General features: G+C 36.7%; 1 protein-coding gene across 3 annotated transcripts in view; it reads left to right on the plus strand.

Annotated features, from left to right (window-relative positions):
* The window catches only part of NUP98 (nucleoporin 98 and 96 precursor), a 117,907-nt gene that overhangs the window by 25,760 nt on the left and 71,214 nt on the right, over positions 1-20,933 (plus strand). Inside the window, exons 6-11 of one of the 3 annotated variants that reach the window (XM_080814906.1) lie at positions 125-232; positions 1,834-2,014; positions 3,028-3,191; positions 7,089-7,226; positions 8,838-8,976; positions 15,825-15,917. In XM_080814906.1, coding sequence (XP_080671032.1) covers positions 125-232; positions 1,834-2,014; positions 3,028-3,191; positions 7,089-7,226; positions 8,838-8,976; positions 15,825-15,917 — 823 coding nt within the window. The remainder of the gene's footprint in view (positions 1-124; positions 233-1,833; positions 2,015-3,027; positions 3,192-7,088; positions 7,227-8,837; positions 8,977-15,824; positions 15,918-20,933) is intronic. The other 2 variants (XM_080814907.1, XM_080814908.1) reach the window with 2 other exon arrangements.

Consider the following 20,933-nt stretch of genomic DNA (forward strand, 5'->3'; position numbering starts at 1 on the left):
CCTACAGGACTAGTTACTATAGAGTTTAGGGATTGAAGAATTATGTCTGTGAGAGTAGGGATTTAGAGTTTGGACTTAAATATTTGCTTCAGACTTTCAGATTTGCCTTTATCTTCCTTTGCAGCCTCCAACTGGTACAGATACTATGGTTAAAGCTGGAGTTAGCACTAACATCAGTACCAAGCACCAGTGTATTACTGCTATGAAAGAATACGAAAGCAAGTCACTAGAGGTCAGTAAAATGAAATACAGAATATCAGCCTAACCTTTTGATTCTACTGGAAAGTAGGTTTTAAAAATGTTTTGATTTTTTTTTTTTTTTTTAGGATCAAGTAGTTCACACTGGGTTTCTGTAAAACACACACATTTTTTTTTTAAGATTTTATTTATTTATTTAACAGAGAGACGTCACAAGTAGGCAGCGAGGCAGGCAGAATGAGAGGGGGAAGCAGGCTCCCCGCTGAGCAGAAAGCTGGATGCAGGGCTCCATCCCAGGACCCTGGAACCTGAGCCAAAGGCAGAGGCTTAACCCACTGAGCCACCCAGGTGCCCCACACATATGTTTTTTAAATAGGCTCTGTGCCCAGTGTGGGGCTTTAATTCATGACCCTGACAGTGAATAAGCCACATGTTTTTAAAGATTTTATTTATGTATTTGAGAGAGCAAGCATGCAAACACAAGTGGGCAGGGAAAGGGGAGGGGCAGGGGGAGAGGGAGAAGCAGACTCCTGGATGAACAGGAAACACGTGGGGCTCAGTTCCAGGACACTGAGGTCATGACTCGTGCCAAAGGCAGACGCCTAACCGACTGAGCCACCCAGGTGCCCCCCCAATTATTTTTTTAAATTAATGTAGTAATTATACACACCTTGTTTTAGGCAGGGCAATATGCAGCTTGAATATACTGGTGTAGTTCTACTAAATAGTCTATTGTGATTTTACATTGCTCACATTACTTGGGCAGTGTGCGTATACATGGATACACATGCTTTTAATAAACTCATGGAAAGTCATAAGTGTACCACGTAGTAAGTTTTCACCAAGTGACTATACCCATGTAACCAGGATCCAAATCAAGTCACAGTGCATTACCAGCATTCCTGATGTCCCCCTAGATGACTCCCTAGTGATGATTTTCCCCCTCTTCCAAAGGTAACTACTATCATGACTGCCCATGTTTTCCTCATTTCAAACTTTATATAGATGAAATCTTACATTACATACTTTTAAGTCTGTTTTTCCACTTGTGGGATTATCCATGGTGTTGCATGAAGTTACAGTTTGTTCATTCTTATTGCTGTGTGATTGTTTGTTATATATTTTGAGTATCAACCCTGATTGTAGCTGTTGCTTCCTCTGAATACCAAATTATACTTGCTTTATTGGAGTGTACAGAAACACCCTGACTTGTGAGGCAAAACTGTTCATGTTAAACTTCATCCCTTGTTTCCCTAATTTTCTGAGACCCCTCACCCTATCCCAGGATCCTTCATCTTTTCAGCTAATTTTTACATTTGGAGTGGGAGTAGATAAAATTATTACATAGCATTTTACTAAAAGGAAGTACTGCTCTTTATAAAAGAAAATTAAAATTAAGATATGGTTGGTCCTTTGGCCTGTGATGTTAGTGATTATGGTACAGATCTTAATGTCCATACACTGTTGAAAGTGTTTTTCTGTAATGGTATTATGTTAATGTTCTATAATTTTCTGTTTTTTTGTCATGGTTCCTGTGTGAACATGGAAATTGAATTCTAATTTTAAGTATTTCGTTTCCTAAATAATTTTTTTGGCTGCATGTTAAGAAAGGAAATATGCTTTTGCTTCCTCTAGGAACTTCGTTTAGAGGATTATCAGGCTAACCGGAAAGGCCCGCAGAACCAAGTGGGAGCAGGTACCACAGCTGGCTTGTTTGGGTCTTCTCCAGCCACCTCCAGTGCGACAGGACTCTTCAGCTCCTCTACCACTAATTCAGGCTTTGCATATGGTCAGAACAAAACAGCCTTTGGAACTAGTAAGCACTTGGCACCATATTGAGCCATATTGAGGAGGGACAGACAACTAAAACATAATTGTCATTTTGTGGTAAATGCTGTGGAGAAAAAGAATTCAGGGATGTTGGAGGAATAGAGTGTCTGATATGTATGTGGGGATGGAGAGAAATAGAGTTTTAAATGAAGATAGCTAAAAAGGGCCTCATTTTGATAAGGTAGCATTTGACCAGTGACCTCTCTGAAGAAGGCAAAGAATAAAGCTGTATAGATTTTTGGGGAAGAACATTCCAGCCAGAGAAGCTATAAGTCTGAAAACCTTGAATTTTTTTCCAAAGAGATAAGGACTAAGGGGAAGTATTGAGGGATGTAAGGACCATATTTTATAGAACTTTGTGGGCCAATGTCAAGATCTGAATTTTTATTTGAGTTGGGAAGCCATTAGAAGTTGTAGAAAAAGAAGTCATGTGAGGATCATCTGAAAACTGCTCTGTTAAGAGTAGATTGTGGTAGCAACATTTATGAGCATAGCATAACCTAGAACTTGTGGAATCACTACATTGTACACCTGAAACTAATGTAACATAGTGTATCAAACTACAAAAACTCAAGAAAAAGAAAAAGATTGTAAGGGGGCAAGGGTGAAAACAAATCCTTTAGGAAAGCTGTTGCTTTGTTCACATGGGAGATGATGGTGGGTTGGTTAAGGAGATGGAGGTGGTAATGTCAGATTTTGGGCCCAGTTTGTATGTAGAACTGGAGGAGTTTGCTATAGATTGCTTTGATGTGAAAGAGGAGAAGAGTTGTTGGGGTCAGGATATTATTGTAGGAATTAAAGTCTGAACCAAATCCAGGTTAGGTGAAAAAGGATGGGAAGTGAAATGGTTATCTTCTGGGTAGTGAATGAATGTAGGGTAACTTAGGTATTTAAGAATAATAAGGCTGTTGCAGTAACTGAGTAATGTAAGGTTTGAGGGTTTGGGGTTTTTTTCTCTCCATTTATTTTTACTTTCCTTTATTTCTTTTTTTCTGAAAGGTACCACTGGATTTGGAACAAATCCGGGTGGTCTCTTTGGACAACAGAATCAGCAGACCACCAGCCTCTTCAGCAAACCATTTGGCCAGGCCACAACCACCCAGAACACTGGTTTTTCCTTTGGTAATACCAGCACACTAGGACAGCCAAGCACCAACACCATGGTAAGGAACCAGGCCCTTAGTTACCTCCACATCTTACATTTACATAGCTAAGTAATGAGACTTCTACTCATGTCAGACTACAAGTTCTTAGTTCTTAAGGGTTGATGTTATATAGTAAAGAAAAGGGCAAAATGTAAATAATTAAAACCTGTATTCTAGCACGAGCTCTACTCTGAGCAAGTTGCTTATTCTTTCTGAGGGTATTTCAGTAGGAGCTGCTTAATGTGCTAGAATTGGCCATCCTGAAGGCTACACCTGAGGACATTGGTTCTGTCCACATTCTATAGAGTAAGAGGAGAAAATACTTATAAATCACTGGCTATATTTCAGAGTATTCTTTCACCTTGTTAAGTGTGGGGTCAGGCAAAGGTGTGTAATTCATTAAAATAAAAAAGAGAGCATTAAAACTCAGAGCCATTATTGGATAATTAGTACTTCTGTGCAAAAAAGCAAGAGGAAGGAAGTACTTACAATCATTGCCAGTTTATTTCTGAGGACTCTTTTAGGGAAGAGTAAAATTAAGATTAATTATAGGTATGATTTATTGATTCGAATTCTTGGAATTTAACTGGACTTTAAGTTAAAGATACTTTACCTGATTAAAAAATAATTACAGCCAGACCCCAAAATCTTAAAAATACTGGTAGACAAAATTCAGTAACATATTAAAAGGATTATAACCGTGACCGTGAGGGATTCATCCCAGAATGTTTGTTCAGCATAGAAAAATTAATAAACCAGAAAAATAAAAAAGGGATGCCTGGGTGGCTCAGGTGGTTAAGGTTCTGACTCTTGATCTGAGCTTAGTTCTTGATCTCAGGGTAATGAGTTCAAGCCCACACTGGGGGAGGAAGGCTGGACGTGGAACCCACTTAAAAAAAAAAGGATAAAAGAAAAGAAACAGAAAAAAACAAAAACCACATCATGGCCCCAGTAGGTACAGAAAAAGTGTTTTGACACCCTTTCATGATAAAAACATTCTACAGAGAATAGAAAGGAGCCCAGAATAGCCAAAATAATCTTGAGAAAGAAGAAAGCTGAAAGACTCATGTCTCAATTTTAATGTTTACTATAAAGCAATAGTAACCAAGATTGTGGTACTAACAGAAGGCTAGACATACAGATCAGTGGAGTTGAGAGTCTAGAAATAAACCCTCAAATTTATAGATAATTGATTTGCAACAATAATACCAAAACAGTTCTCGATGGGGAAAGAATAATCTTTTCAACAGATGGTGCTAGGACTATTTATTTGTTTAAGAGAATGTGTGAGTGGGAGGGAGGTGAGGAAAGGAAAGGGGAGAAGCAGACTCCATGCTGAGCACAGAGCCCAACATGGGGCTTGATCCTGAGCTGAAATCAAGATTTAGACACTCAGCTGACTGAGCCACACAAGTGCCTCTAGGACAATTGATTTTTCAATGCACAAAAATGCAGTTGGAAAAAGAAAAGCAACTGAACCCTTTCTTACCACCATTGTAGCAGTTGTACACATTAACTCAAAATGGATCAAATACTTAAATAGCTGAAACTATAAATTTTTTTTTTTTTAAAGATTCTGTTCACTTATTTGACAGACAGCAAAAGAGGAAACCCAAGCAGGGGGAGTAGAAGAGGGAGAAACAGGCTTCCGGAAGAGCAGGGAGCCCAACGTGGGGCTTAATCCCAGGACCTTGGGATCATGACCTGAGCCAAAGGCAGACACTTAATGACTGAGCCACCCAGGCACCCCTGAAACTATAAAATTCTAACAAGAAAAGGAATTAGATAATGGTTTCTTAAAAGTGACACTAAAAGCAAAAGAAAAAAATAGACTGGACTTTATCAAAATTAAAACTTGTGGGTCAAAGGAATACCATCAAGAAAGAGAAAAGAACACCTACAGATGATAGAAGAAAATACTTGTAATTTATATATTTTATGAAGGACTTGGATTTAGAATATGTAAATAACTTTAATGATTCAGTAAGACAATGACCCATTAAAAATGGGTCAAAGACTTAAATAGGTATTTCTTCAAAGAAGATAAAGCAAATGGCTAATGAGCACATGAAGAAATACTCAACTCTGGTAGTTACCAGGAATGTGCAAGTCAAAACCACAGTGAGACACTGCTTCCCATTCACAAAGAAGGCATAAAAAAGCTAGACCGTAGTATTTTCAAAAATTGGAGAAATTGGAAACCTTATACATTGCTGGTAGGAATGTGAAATAATGCAACCACTTTGGAAAACAGTTTGGTGTTTCCTCAAAATGTTACACAGAGTTACCATTTGACTGAGTAATTGTAAACCTTGGTATTTCACCAACAGAAATGAAAACACAAAACTTAGTACACAAATGATTATAACATAGCCAGAATGTAGAAACATCTTAATTGTCCATTAGTGATGAATGAATTAAAAAAAAATGTATTCATACAGTGGAATATTGTTCATCCATAAATGGAATGATAAATGCTACAATGTGGTTGGACCTTTTAAACATGCCAAATTTAAACGAGCCTTTCACAAAGGACCACATTTTATAGGATTCCATTCATAACAATGTATTCAGAATGGACAAATCCATGGAAACAAAAAGTAGATGAGTGATTGATGGCCTAGGAATAGGGAGTGATTCTTAACTGGCCTGGGGTTTTTTTTGGAGTGAGAAAAATGTTCTAAATTTAGAGAGTAGGGATAATTGCTTAAGTCTGAAGGGAAAAAAACCTGAATAATGAACTTCAAGTGGGTAAATTTAATGGTATATGAATTATGTCTCAATAAAGCTGTTTAAAAAAAAAAAACACTGTGTTTGGGGCACCTGGTTAAGTGTCTGACTCTTGGTTTGGGCTGAGGTCATGATCTCAGGTACGTCAGATTGAGCCCCACATCAGACTTTATGCTCAGTGGGGAGTCTGCTTGAGATTGTCTCTCCCTCTCCCTCTTGTCCCCACCTTCCTATCTGCCACGTGGGCTTGTGCTCTCTCTGTCTGTCTCTCAAATAAATAAATCTTTAAAAAACAAACCAAAAAACCCAACACTGTTGAATTCTCAATTCAGCAATAATAGTCCATTAGTGCAGTATTTTTTGTTGTTGTTGTTGTTGTTAACTAATGCATAAATAAAATACCTTCTTAAACATTGGGTGATTGTGAACTTTGCTTGTTTGAAATGAGTGTAGTTTCTCATCTCAAATTAAGAAGACGTGGGATGCCTAGATGGCTTAGTTGGTTAAATATCTGTCTTCAGCTCAGGTCATGATCCCAGGACCGTGGGATCAAGTCCCACATGAGGCTCCTTGCTCAGTGGGGAGCCTGCTTCTCCCTTTGCCTGCTGCTGCTCCTGCTTGTACACTCGCTCTTTCTCTCTCTGACAAATAAATAAATAAAATCTTAAAAAAAAAAAAAGATTTTAACATTACTCTCCTGCCTCTGTCCAAATTGATTATTTCTGCTGCTTGTTTTCAGTTACTTGATTCAAAATCCATTCCCCAGCTCAATATTGATTAGTTCTTTCAGCATAACTCTCTGAAAATGAAGCATTCTGTCATAATGTTTTGTTTGCACTGTTGCAACCCTGCTGTTTCGTAGAGCACAAGAGTTAGTATAAAGTCTTATTAGCTGTCCAGGACCTTGGAGCTCATCGGGCTTAGATGTAGATATTAATTTCTGGTCCTGTCACTCAGGAGGTGTGACATCTTGGGCAAGTTTTTAACTGCCCCAAGGTGGGATTTTCGTTTCATTCTTTTAAATGGCCCTCCTCATAAGAGTTGTTGGGAAGAAAAGAAATGCTCTATGCGTTTAGCATAACATGTATATCAAATAAACATTTTAAAAATGGCAACTGTTAGTAATCTAAGACTCGTAAAACGGACTGTTGTGGGATATCTTCTAATGTAGATTACTTTTTGCAGGGTTTATTTGGAGTAACCCAAGCTTCACAGCCTGGAGGTCTTTTTGGGACAGCTACAAACACCAGCACTGGGACAGCATTTGGAACAGGAACAGGTCTCTTTGGGCAGCCCAACACTGGATTTGGTGCTGTTGGTTCGGTAGGTTTTTACAGTTTACTCTAATTTGAAGATATGTATACATTTGTTAAAGGAATTTCTAAGTATGATTTAACTGTTTTTCAAGTATTTTTACTGGATATATTATATGGCTTGATACTGATATAATTGAAAGCTATTTGGTGCAAGAAAGAGTAACCAGGTAACTTCAGTAGGTTAATTTTTAAGTAGTAAGTTCTTTTTTAAATTTCTTTGGCTCAATGCTTATGTACAGTTTACTTCTGATAACAAAATATCACTCCAATTGGTTAAATTGAGTCTAAGGTGACATGCTTTCATTCTTAAAATTGGGTAATTTTTAATTCCTATATCTAACTCTTTTTGGGATGGTAAGTCGGTATGATAATTTGAGAATGCAATTTTCCAAGTGCTAAAGTTGTTAATGGTCTCATGGTTTTCATGAAGTTGGAGACTTAACTGAATTGTGTTCCTTGTTAAGTCATTTAAGTAAAAAACTATTTAGGAGTGTGCTTGACCTAAAAATAATAGTAAAATCTGTATGGCCACTTAATTATATGAGAATCAGTATGAGACAGCTAATCTGTATTATGTACCAATTAATAAAAGCTTTGAACATGCCTTTGTGACTAATTAAAAAAAAAAAGAAAAGAAAAATTCCAAAACGTGATTTTCATGAAAATTGAAATATGTTATTTCCTTTTTTCTTTGGGCAGCTAATTGAGATGAGAAATTGAGAAAATTATATAATGCTTCAAAAAGTTTTTTTTTTCCCCAAAGATTTTATTTATTTGACACAGAGAGATCATAAGTAGGCAGAGGCAGTCAGAGAGAGAGGCGGAAGCAGGCTCCCTGCTGAGCAGAGAGCCCGACGTGGGGCCTGATCCCTGAGACCATGACCCAAGCTGAAGGCAGAGGCTTTTACCCACTGAGCCACCCAGGCGCCCCCAAAAAGTTCTTTTTAATAACCACTTTATTGAGATATAATCTATATGCCATACAATTCACCCTTCCAGGGCTTATGATTCAGTGGTTTTTAGCATACCAACAGATTATAGAACTGTCACCATAGTCAGTATTAGAACATTCTCATCACCTTAATAAAAGGAAACCTCCTACTCATGAGTAGTCACTTTTCATCCCCCCCCAATTATCTCAGGCCTTTTATCTATTCTGGACATTTTATATAAATGGAATCACGTAATATATAATCTTTTATGACTGATTTCTGTTGCTTAGCATGTTAGCATAATGTTTTTAAGGTTCATCCATATTCTTAACATGTTTAAATTTTTTGTCATAACTTCCTGCTGGCAGATTATATACATGATACTTTTCTGTTACCGGATAAAGAAATATTTGATTACTTTATTGTTTTCTTTGCCCCACTGTAATACTGTGCTGAATGGTTGCCATTAACTTCTCAGGCTAGGAGCATGTTCTGTAAAGTTAATCTTGCTCAGTTTAGTATACTTCTCTGATAGTCTTTATTCACATTATGCCTATTTTCTCATAAAAGTTATGACATCTTCTCTTGCTTACCTCACAATCCGGTATACGTGAGGTAGCCTTTATTTGCTATTTGGAGTGTATCTTTATATTACTTAAAATTTTCCTGTATTTTGTTCTTTTTAGACCCTGTTTGGGAATAACAAGCTTACTACATTTGGAACCAGCACAACCAGTGCTCCTTCATTTGGTACAACCAGTGGCGGGCTCTTTGGTAACAAACCAACCCTGACTTTAGGAACCAATACAAACACTTCCAATTTTGGTACATATAAAAAGCAGGTTTGGCTCTCTTAAAGTTACACTGACTATACCACACAGCATTCTCCTGATTCATATGATTGGGAATATTTAAAAATTCTCAGGTAAGCTTTGGCTTGATGTGAAGTACCAGAGGGAAAGGTTTAAAATCATGGACTTGGGTTAACATAGTTAGAAGAGATATAAATGGCCTTACCTCATTATTAGTCTCTTAACTTGCTGCTTTGGATAAAATGGGCCATTCGACACATTCAGTGATACCTTGTAGAAAGTTGCTTCTCTAATGGAGATGGATTTTTTCCCAAAATAAGAAAATACATTTTCTTTGAATTACCTCACCAATAGTTGAGAAACCAAAATAAAACACATACAGTTGAAGTAACACATTGTTTTAGGCCAGGTTTCAGACAGGGAAGTAGTGTACAAATGAGATTTGATGATTTTTTAGAATGTTTTTTGTTGTCATTTTTGTTTTGATTTTTTGTTGTTGTTTTGAGATTTTGTAATTTTTTTTGATACTGCATGATTCTTACTGAAATTTGAATCTTTCCCTCAAGCTGCAAAAGTATACATATATTTTTATTTTTTTGCCAAAGTATATTTTTGATTGCATGTTAATTTTTTAAAATTTGGAAAATACAGATAACATTGTTATCTGTATAAATTAAAAAAATGTTAATTTTTTAAAATTTGGAAAATACAGGTAACATTGAGTAATAATTTAAAAAATTAATAATTAAAAAAATAAAAAAAAGTAAAAATTTTTATTTTTTTGCCGAAGTATATTTTTGATTGCATGTTAATTTTTTAAAATTTGGAAAATACAGATAACATTGAGTAATAACCAGAAACTACTATTCAGAGATATGCTGGAAGAATTAAACTTGTTTAATAGAAACATTATATTATTTTAAATGTCTTCTGTAACTGCTTAATTAAGTTCTTAATCAAATTATTAATATAGTTTGTGCTAAATCAGATAAGGAAACTTCATTTCATGACTGGTACCTGTTAAGGATTTTATGTACCAGGTATATTATTAGGCCCTGGGAGTATTTAGTGTGAGGTGAATGAAAACACATGGTTATTGGAGTGCCTGGCTGGCCTCAGTTAAACAATTTTACACAGTTCTTCAGTGTTTTTGAATGGTCTTAGAGTGTACTGGAGAAAGAGATCATATTTAGCATCTGTTAGAAGGTGGTATTTTTTTACAGAAATATATATGTGAAGGAAATAGGTACCAGTTCCTACATTTTTGTATTTAATTTGATTTTTTAAATAAAGATTTTATTTGTTTGAGCGAGAACAGCAGCAGAGAGAGAAGGAGGCTCCCCACCGAGCATAGAGCTTGATGTAGGGCTCTATCCCAGCACCCTAGGATCATGACCTGCGCAGGAGGCAGATGCTTAACTGATTGAGCCACTGAGCACACCCAATTTGATTTTTAAAAAAGATTTATGTGTTTATTTTAGAGAGCACAAGCGTGGGGAGGGGGCTGTTGAGGAAGAGGGAGAGAGAGTCCCAAGCAGACTCTGCTGAGTGACCCAGAGATCATGACCTAAACTGAAAGCCAAGAGTTGACTCTTAACTGACTGCACACCCAGGTGCCCGTTTAATTTGATTTCTTTAACCCTTTTTGTTGTGTTACTCACTCTTAGTAGTGATTATCATTTCAATTATAATGCTTTTTGATTGTGAAAGAGTGGTTTTGAGGTAGTGGGCTTGGTTAGCATGGGTATCTATTTTGAGTACTTGTTTGAGTACTTGTTTCTTATTTTATAAAATAAGAAGATACTTATTGGGCTTGGTTAGCATGGGTATCTATTTTGAGTACTTGTTTCTTATTTTATAAAATTAAAATGGGGAAGATACTTAAGGGTTAAAATAGTGTTTTTCAGTCTTTTTTCATCACTGTCACTCCTTCTCTGAAAAGCTTTGTCGAGCATTTCTTTCTTAATTATCTTCTCATCCTGTGAGATTTTTAATACCACATGTGTTCTGTTTATCTTTTTATGTACTGTGGCCCTTTGAAGGGCCATAAGCCATTGTATAACTATGATTTATTTAGTCCCTCAAGAACCAATTTGCTCTTCCTTTGAAAATGCATGCTTTTTGTAGCATGGTTCATGTTCAGGAAAAAAACCACAACATTTTAAAAAATCTGGGTGCTTATATAGGCTAAAATGATAAAATGGGCTGGGTTTATGCAATATACTTGATGTTCTTCCATCGTTGCAGATTTCTGATTTGTTAGGAGATTTTTTTTGTTTCATAAATCTGTTTATACTCACGTTCAATGATTTAAAAGTGAAAGATTTCGTGGCTCTGTGGGTTAAAGCCTCTGCTTTCGGCTCAGGTCATGGTCCCAGGGTCCTGGGATGGAGCCCCGCATCGGCCTCTCTGCTCAGCAGGGAGCCTGCTTCCCTCCCTCTCTCTCTCTGCCTGCCTCTCTGCCTACTTGTGATCTCTGTCTGTCAAATAAATAAAATCTTTAAAAAAAAAATCACATTACTAAAAAAAAAGTGAAAGATTTCATTTTTATCTAATATGTCCCACTAGCTTATGTAATGAATCTTAATTGTCCTAGTTTTTTTTTTTTTTCTTTTGTAATCGCCAGTGTTGACCTAGTGCCTGGCATAGAATAATAGGTGCTCACTAAAACTTGATAAAATGAATTAATGAGTGGATCAGTGGGTCCCTAAGAATAAGGATTCCCTCTGAGTCAGATTGGGGGGGTTCCATGGTAGCAAGTTGTGTTCTACTCTGGGTGAATTAAACATCCCATTACTATCCTTGAGGGATCCTATCTAAGTAAGGCTTTCTTTGATACCCTTGTTTTCTTGGGTAGCTGTCAATTTTGAGTTTGTGGACAGTCTTCTGATTTGAAAATAAGCCACATAACAAATCTGGAAATGGGGTAAGAGTATACCAAGATTTAGAGCATCATTGTATTATTGTTAGTCACACTTCCATTATGGGATTCTGTTTCATTTGGCTGGTGATTAATTCACAGAGTTAAAGGTTGGGTTACCTGCTGCTTCAGCTGGTGTCGAGAGATCCTTAAGGCATTCTTTAGAGTCATCAGCTCATTTTCTTAGTAAATAATTATTCCTGGGAAGGATGAGTTTAAGATAAAGTGAGTATAAGATAGTGTCTGGATTTCTGAATGAATGGAGGAGTAGAATTGTTTCAGGAGAGGAATTATATTATGTCAACACTTGTGAGCAACAGTTTAATAAGGTTGATTCTTTGGGTATTGATAAGATGGTGCTGGGCAATAAATAGTGATTTTCTATGTATTGTGATCACCATAATAGGACTTGTTAACATCTGTTACCATACATAGTTATACTTTTTTGTGTGTGTATGATAAGAACTTTTAGTATTTACTATTTTAGCAACTTTCAAATATGCAAGACAGTATTTAATATGGTCACTGTGCCATATATATTACATCTCCGTGACTTATTTTTTCTTAAAGATGTTATTTATTTGACAGACAGAGATCACAAGTAGGCAGAGAGGCAGGCAGAGAGGGGGGCAGGGGGTGGGAAGCAGGCTCCGCACAGAGCAGAGAGCCGGATGTGGGGCTAGATCCCAGGACCCTGAGATCATGATCTGAGCCAAAGACAGAGGCTTAACCCACCGAGCCACCCAAGCAGTCCTCCATGACTTACTTATTTTATAACTGGCAGTTTGTACCTTTAGATCCCCTTTCACCCATTTCACCCATCCCTTATCACCTTCTTCTGGCAACCACCAATCTATTATCTGTATCTATAAGCTGGTTTTTTGTGTGTGTTTTATGACATTACACATATAAGTGAGATCATGTAGAATATATTTGTCTTTCTCTGTATGGCTTATTTCACTTAGCATAATGCTTTCAAATTCCATCCATGTTGTCACAGATGGCAAGATTTCATTGTCCTTTATAGCTGAATAATATTCCATTGTATGTATATGGCACATCTTCATCTGTTTATCCATCAGTGGCTACTTAGGTTATTTCCTGTATTTTGTCTATTGTAAATAATGCTGCAGTGAATATGAGGGTGCATATATCTTCCTGGGTTAGTTTTTTTTGTTTTCTTTGGATAAATAGCCAGAAGTGGGATTGCTAAATCATAATGGCGTTTATATTTTTTAATTTTTGAGGACCCTGTGTACCGTTTCCCAGAGTGTCTACAGCAGTTTGCATGCTTACCAACAGTGTTCCAAGAGTTCCCTTTTCTCCATGTTTTCACCAATACTTGTTATTTTTTTGTCTTTTTGATAATAGCCATTCTGAAAGGTACGAGGTGATATCTCGTTGTGGTTTTGATTTGCATTTTCCTGATGATGAATGATGTTGAGTATCTTTGCATATGTCTTTTGCCCATCTGTGTGTCTTTGTAAAGAGGTCTCCTCAGATCCTCTGCCCAATTTTAATTGTGTTTTTGCTGTTGGATTGAGTTCTTTATGTATTTTGGATATTAACCTCTTATGAGATGTATGATTTGCAAATATTTCCCCCTATTTAGTAGGTTACCTTTTCATTTGTTGATGGTTTCCTTTGCTGTACAGAAGTTTTTTAGTTTGATGTATTCCCAGTTGTTTATTTCTGCTTTTGTTGTGTTTGCTTTTGGTGTCAAATCCAAAAAATAATTGCCAAGACACGTGTTCGGGAGCTTACTGCCCATGTTTTCTTCTTGGTGGCTTTATACTTTCAGGTCTTACATTTCAAGTCTTTAATTTTTGTTTATGGTGTAAGATGGTGGTCCAGTTTTATTCTTTTGCTGTCCAGTTTTCCCAGCACCATTAATTGGAGAGACCGTCCTTCCCTGTTGTATATTCTTGACTCCTTTGTTGTAAATTAATTGACCACTAATTTTCACTTAAAAATTGTTTTGAAATAACAGAGTTGATCAACTTTTGTCAGTAAGAATCGGAGGAAATGTGTGGTATAAACAGTGTAAGTTGGGACTTATTTCCCTCGTGTGGGTTTGAGGTAGTTCACAAGTATCGTATTTTCTGCTGTTTACGGGGCTGGAAGATCCTTTCTGGTTAAATTTTATCTCAAAAAGAACAAAGTATCTCCAAGTACATTTTTCCCATTTTTTTTTTCTTTAAAAAATACTGTGCTTGAGTAACAGTATTCCCATTTTGTGGCCTGGCTAATAATTAGTGCAGTTGAAGAAAATTTTTAATGAATGTATGAATTATTAAATGTATCAGATTATGTCAGATTCCTTGCATTTTTAAGTGACATTAGAAATATATTTTTGAACTGCTTAAATATTTGAACTTTTTAAATTGATTTCATTGAGATAATTAATCCGAATATTGGCATGACTAAGTGCAACATTCTTAGTTGGTGATAGTGTCCTATCAGAATACTCTCTTTACTCTGCTATCTTTAGTACTTAATCCCCCTCCATGGTACCTTTTAAAAAAGACTTCCGAGTGTTCCATGAACAAGGTTTGCTGGTCAGTGATTGATTTTTATTTCCCCCCTTAATAAAAGATTAATGATGGACACCTGGCTGGCTCAGTAGAGCATGCAACCCTTTTTCTTTTTTAGAGATTTATCTATCTATTTGAGAGAGAGAGAGAGTATGTGTTTGCGCACACATGTGCTCTCGAGTGAGTTGGGGAAGGAACAGAAGGAGAGAATCCTCAAGCGGATTCCCGCCAAGTGCGGAGCCAATGCAGGCCTGATCCCACAACCCGTGAGATCATGACCTGAGCCAAAACAAAGAGTCAGATGCTCAGCAGACTGAGCCACCCAGGTGCCCCTGGAGTATGCAAGTCTTGATCTTAGGGTCTTGATTTCGAGCCCCATGTTGGGTGTAGAGTTACTTAACGATAAAATCTTTATTTAAAAAAAAAATTAATGATATGCTTATGTGCTGTTTAGCTCCAAAAGAAGTGCAGAAACTTCATGGACATATTTGAACATAAGGGAAATAATAGCAAGAATGCAGTATAGGTGTCTTTTGGTGAAACCTGTGGATTTTTAAGGGGGTATCACAGGATTTTCTTTAGATGGGAAGTCATAGTGAAGGAGGATTATTTGTCTAACTCTCCATCATCTGATAATGAAACAATTTAACCCAAGAAAAGTTATTAATAGATTATTTTCTCTTTTAATATCAGCTAGTTGAGTCCTTGAGTGCTCCTATGAGCTAATTGAGTATGATATTAAGTTCCTCCTGTGTGATCAGCCAGCCACACATTACTGCTGATACAAGGTTCATCTGTTCATCTGTTCAAAACCAAAACTACTGTAGAGATTTTTATAGGTGTATTTCTATTAGCAAGAACCTTAACTGCTTTAGTTAAGTGTCCTTGAATTGTCTTACTTTTTATACACACACACACACACACACACACACACACGTATATATATATTTTTTTTTAAGGTTTATTTATTTAAGTAATCTCTACCCATTGTGGGCCTTAAATTCATGACCCTGAGGTCAATAGCTACATTCTCTACTGACTGAACCAGTTAGGCACCCTGACTGTCTTATTTTTAGTGAAAGTTTGAGGAGATGTTTTTTCTTCCATTAATTAGACATGAAAAATAGGTTTGAAGCCCTGAACAAAGGGAATGTGTATGCTCAAGCACAATCACTTTGCTTAAATTGGTGTCTGAAACATAAGTAGGAAGATTTTGGGGTATGTTCATAGGCATCAAAATTAAAATTCTTTTAAAAATTTTAAGTTAGCTTACCATTTACGATTTCTAAATATTAATAACTGATGGGATGCAAAGCTTAGAGTCAGACTGACTTTTTAAAAATTCCCTTGAATAGGAAATTGGAGTTATGTTAAAAGTACAGTCCACTTATTCTTTTGTCCTTCTAGGTTTTGGCACAAATACCAGTGGGAGTAGTATTTTTGGAAGTAAACCAGGACCTGGGACTCTGGGAACTGGGCTTGGTGCAGGATTTGGAACAGGTAAGGAACTGTACCGTGAGATTTAGCAAGTGACAGAACTTGGCTTTCTAATTGCTGGGACTTAAGACCTCTGTTTGATCATATGCCTGAGAATAAGAGGCCTAGATTCGCATTTTTTTACAATTGGACTTAACAAAACATTCCCAACAATTTGCTTTACTAGGTTTCAAAACATTTGGACATTTTATCTTAAAAGTTGTATACTTCCCTTTCTATAAAATGTTTGTCTTCTTTTTTTCTTATAAGTTTTTTGTTTTTTTTTTTTAATTGACAGAGAGAGATCACAAGTAGGCAGAGAGGCAGGCAGGCAGCGAGAGGGGGAAGCAGGCTCCCTGCTGACCAAAGAGCCTGATTTGGGGCTCAATCCCAGGACCCTGAGATCATGACCTGAGCTGAAGGCAGAGGCTTAACCCACTGAGCCACCCAGGCACCCCAAATGTTTGTCTTCTGATAGTACCAGTCTATCTGGGAATTTTAGTATTTAATGTGAGACTTGGCAGTATGATGGCATTGTTAACTTTCATTTTCCTCCTGTTGCCTTTGTAACAGGCATGCATTTGAGACTTTGAACTGTTAATCAAGTAAGGCTGGTAGCCATAATAGTAAAAGAGAGCAGTAAGAGCATTAAAGTAATAGCAAATAGGTTTTATAAGGTCTGTGCATACCTACTGGTTCTTTCCACCTTAATGTAGAGCTATGACACCTTTGTCTCTCTTCCTACTATTGTTAATTGTTTTTTAGTGCCTTTGAAGACGTTGACCCTTCTGCCTGCCAAACTGTTTTAAGCAATAATGAGAGTAGTAGTGGTCGTAAAATGAATAAGTGCTTCAGCATGTACAGTTTCTTTTTCTTTTTCTTTTTTTTTTTAAAGATTTTATTTATTTATTTGACAGACAGAGATCACAAGTAGGCAGAGAGGCAGGCAGAGAGAGGGAAGCAGGCTATCTGCCGAGCAGAGAACCCGATGTGGGGCTCGATCCCAGGACCCCGGGATCATGACCTGAGCCGAAGGCAGAGGCTTTAACCCACTGAGCCACCCAGGCGCCCCAGCATGTACAGTTTCAACGAGGTTTTTAAAGCATATAATTTTGTTTGTTTCCCAAGTCATCTGACCATGGGTTTGTGGTCATTTAGTTGCAAATCACTTATTTCCATGGTTTCTGTTTCCACTGTCCAGTGATCTATTGTCTTTGCTTATGTGCTCTGATCATTTATCTGTCATCTCTCTCTCTTTTTTAAGATTTTATTTATTTATTTGAGAGACAGAATGAGAGAGGGAGAGAGAGCATGAGAAGTGGGTGGTCAGAGGAAGAAGCAGACAGGGAGCCCCATGCCGGACTCGATCCTGGAACTCTAGGATCATGACCAGAGCCGAAGGCAGTTGCTTAGTCAACTGAGCCACCCAGGCGCCAACCCCCTCTTTTTGTTTTTTTTTTTAATAGTTTTTTGCTATTCAGCAGTCTCTATACCCAATGTGGGGCTTGAACCTACCATCCTAAGATCGAGAGTCTGCATGCTCTGCCAACTCAGCCAGCCAGGCACCCTTGTCCTTTCTTTTCTAATAGAACCTCACTGTGAACTATTTCCTTCCATTTTCTTTTCTTTTTTTATTTTTAAGATTTTATTTATTTATTTGACAGAGGGATCACAAGTAGCCAGAGAGGCAGGCAAAGACAGAGGGGGAAGTAGGCTCCCTGCTGAGCAAAGAGCCCAATGCAGGGCTCGATCATAGGACCCTGAGATCATGACCTGAGCTGAAGGCAGAGACTCAACGTGCTGAGCCAGCCAGGCGCCCCCACATTTTCTTTTTCAAATAAAAGATATAAGTGCTTTAAAAAATTTTTAACAATACAGAAGTATCATGATAAGTCAACATATTTCAGTTGTGAAGTAATAGCTATTGAAAGTTTGGCATGTTCTTGTCAGACTCCTTTATGCACATTTTGTACAATTTTTTCATTTTATACATTTTTCAAATGTGCACACACATAAACAGTTGTACTTGGTGTGTGTTTTATGTAGTTTTTAATTTTATTCTCTTTTTAAAAGTTTAGTTTTATTTTAAGACTTCATTTATTTGAGATAGAGGGCACGAGCAGGGAGAAGGAGCAGAGGCAGAGGGAGAAGCCGGCTCCCCACTGAGCAGGGAGCCTGATGTGGGACGTGATCCCAGGACCCTGGGACCATGACCCTATCCGAAGACAGATGCTCACCTGACTGAGCCACTGAGGCCCCCTTTTTATTATATTCTTAAATAGAAACCATATCCTACATGAGTGTTTTTTTTAAACCAAAGGCTGAGATACATTAGTTGGATGTGATATTTAAACAGTGCTATATGCTATACAGATAGCATTTAAGGATAAAAATATTAGAATGCAAAAATCATTGTACAAAGTAAGGTTAAATATCATTTAATTTTTGTTTAAGTTATGTGTGTTATGGGTCTCTATTTCATATTGTGTGCTATAGTCAAAAATGTTTCAAACTGAAAGCAACTGCCTTACATGGTATTCTGTATTTCATTTTTTCATTTCCCATGACATTTTGGGCATATATTTTTTTTCTTCGGTTGGTATGTATAGATCTAACTTATTCTTTAAAAATAGCTGTTTAGTATTCCACTGTGTGTATATGTGCATCTGTACATGTGATATGTAAATGCATACACATACCATAATTCGCTTTTCCCCTTTTAGTAGACATTTGGGTTATTTGATATTATTAGCAATGCAATAATGAAGATCTTTGTTACATAATTTTGTATGTGTTAGTATTACTATGGAATTGATAGTTGGAGTTGGGTCAGAAGATACACACATTTTGAATATTGGTCAGTCTTATGGATTTGCCTTCCAAAAAGAATGCCAGTATGAATTTTTGCTCTCATTGTATAAAAGCGCTCATTTTTCCCATGCCTTTCCATATTATTGGACTTTTTCATCTTTACATGTATGATAGTGGAAATTGATGTATTCTAATTTGCACTTCACTGGTCACTGGTGAAGGATACCGTTTTACATATGTTTACTGGCCATTTGAATCTTTTAATTCCCTGTTCATAATATTTGATCATTGTTTCTTAATCTGTTTTTGAGAGTTCTTTATGTGTTGTGGATATTAACTCTTTTAGGTTGTATGGTAGAGTTTTATTTGAACTTTTTAACTTATCCAAATTCTATTACAGATATTTTACAAGAAATAAAAATTTAAAAGCTCTAGTTTTTTGTGTAGCATGAACCCTGAACTTAAGCAAAATATATCATCTGACATCAGTGTCCTCTTCTAATCCTGGAGGGAAAATTAGCTTTGGTGTGGGCAAGTTACAAGCTTTTTCAAGGGTAGTTTTGACCCTAGACAGTTTGTGAACTTTAAACCTAAAGCTCGGGTAAGATGCTACTGTAATGTCTGTTAAAGATATTTCCACCAAGTCTTTAAGTTTATCATTTAATTTTATGGTATCGTCAGGTACAGGATTCATTTTTATGTGGTTAAAGTTGTCATTCTTTCCTTTTGGCTTCTACGTCTTGCAGGTTATTTATTAGCAGTGCTTTCTGTTATAGTCCAAATTATATAATGTCTTAGAACTTTTTCTAGTGCTATTATCTTCTCTTCCACAATGATGTAATATCTCAACCTTTTCATTTATTTGAGTATATTCAGTTTTCCTTAAATGGTTCTACCTCAGAGACAACAGATAACATTTTTACTATTGTTATATATCCCTCATTCACGCTTTGTTTGTTTAAACTAAAACCTGAATATAATCAGTAAAGAATTTTACACCTCTAACCTTTGCAGCAGGTAGATCATGTAGGGAAATGAGAGTTCTGTGAACCACCATGCCTATACTGTTAGAATTCTTTGATGATCACCTCTGCTAAAGCAGATTTTAGGCTTTGAGAGCAGTGTGTCTGGAGAGAGTTATATGTAAATACTCACGTTCATGACATGTACATTTCCTGACATCACAAGTAGAAGAGCACTGTAGCTTTGGGTGATGTCTTTTGGGGCATTAGCTAAGTGGGTATTCCTGTGCACCTTTTGTCTTGAGTGATAGAGATTCATACTCCTTTTGTTTTGAGTGATGGAGATTCAGACTCCTACCTCAGTAAAATTTCCTAATAACAAATTTTCCTGTAAAACATTTTATGTTATTCTTTGGTGTGTGATATTTTCCCACTTGATGTGCTCAGACTAAGGAACACTCATTAAATCATGGGAGTGTAAGTTTCTGATTTGACAGTGATATTAACTCTCATTGGCACTATCAATAGTATGGCATTTTCTTGGTAATTACCTGGTAATATTAAGAAATTTTAGTTCTTAGTTTTCCATGAAGTAGTAAATTTAAAGGTACATCTAGTAAAGTTCATTGTTATACTAAGGTATACACAGAAAAATTACCCAAATTAAAAGATATCATAAATAAAATTAAATTGTAATGTTTAGAAGATCTCAAAAGGAATATAACCATTTTTGCTTTTCTCTTGAGCATCTTTGGAGTTTCTAGGGCTGGTAGTACCATGGTGCCCTCCATATATCTGCTTTATGATTCCTACAACTAATTATAAATATACCACATTTCATAAATTGACATTATCTTCCGTCAGAATGTCCCTTAACTTGTGGACTATTAGTAAGTCCTTTTCATTAAGCATAAAAATCCAGGTGCATAATAGGAGATAGATCTGGATAAAATGCGTATTTTTCCATTAATAAATTGGAACAATATGCGGGCAGGTCACTTTATGACAGTCTCTTTCCAAGTCACCTGAACCTCCCAATGCCTTTTTTCTTTTTTTTTTTTTTTTTTGTTTTTTTTTTTTTTTTTTAAGATTTTATTTATTTGACAGACGGAGATCACAAGTAGGCAGAGAGGCAGGCAGAGAGAGAGGTGGGGAAGCAGGCTCCCCCCTGAGCAGAGAGCCGGATGCCGGGCTCGATCCCAGATCCTGAGATCATGACCCGAGCCGAAGGCAGCAGCTTAACTCACTGGGTCACCCAGGCGCCCCT

The sequence above is a fragment of the Martes martes genome (assembly GCF_963455335.1).
Source record: "Martes martes genome assembly, chromosome: 10".
Lineage (NCBI taxonomy): Eukaryota > Metazoa > Chordata > Mammalia > Carnivora > Mustelidae > Martes > Martes martes.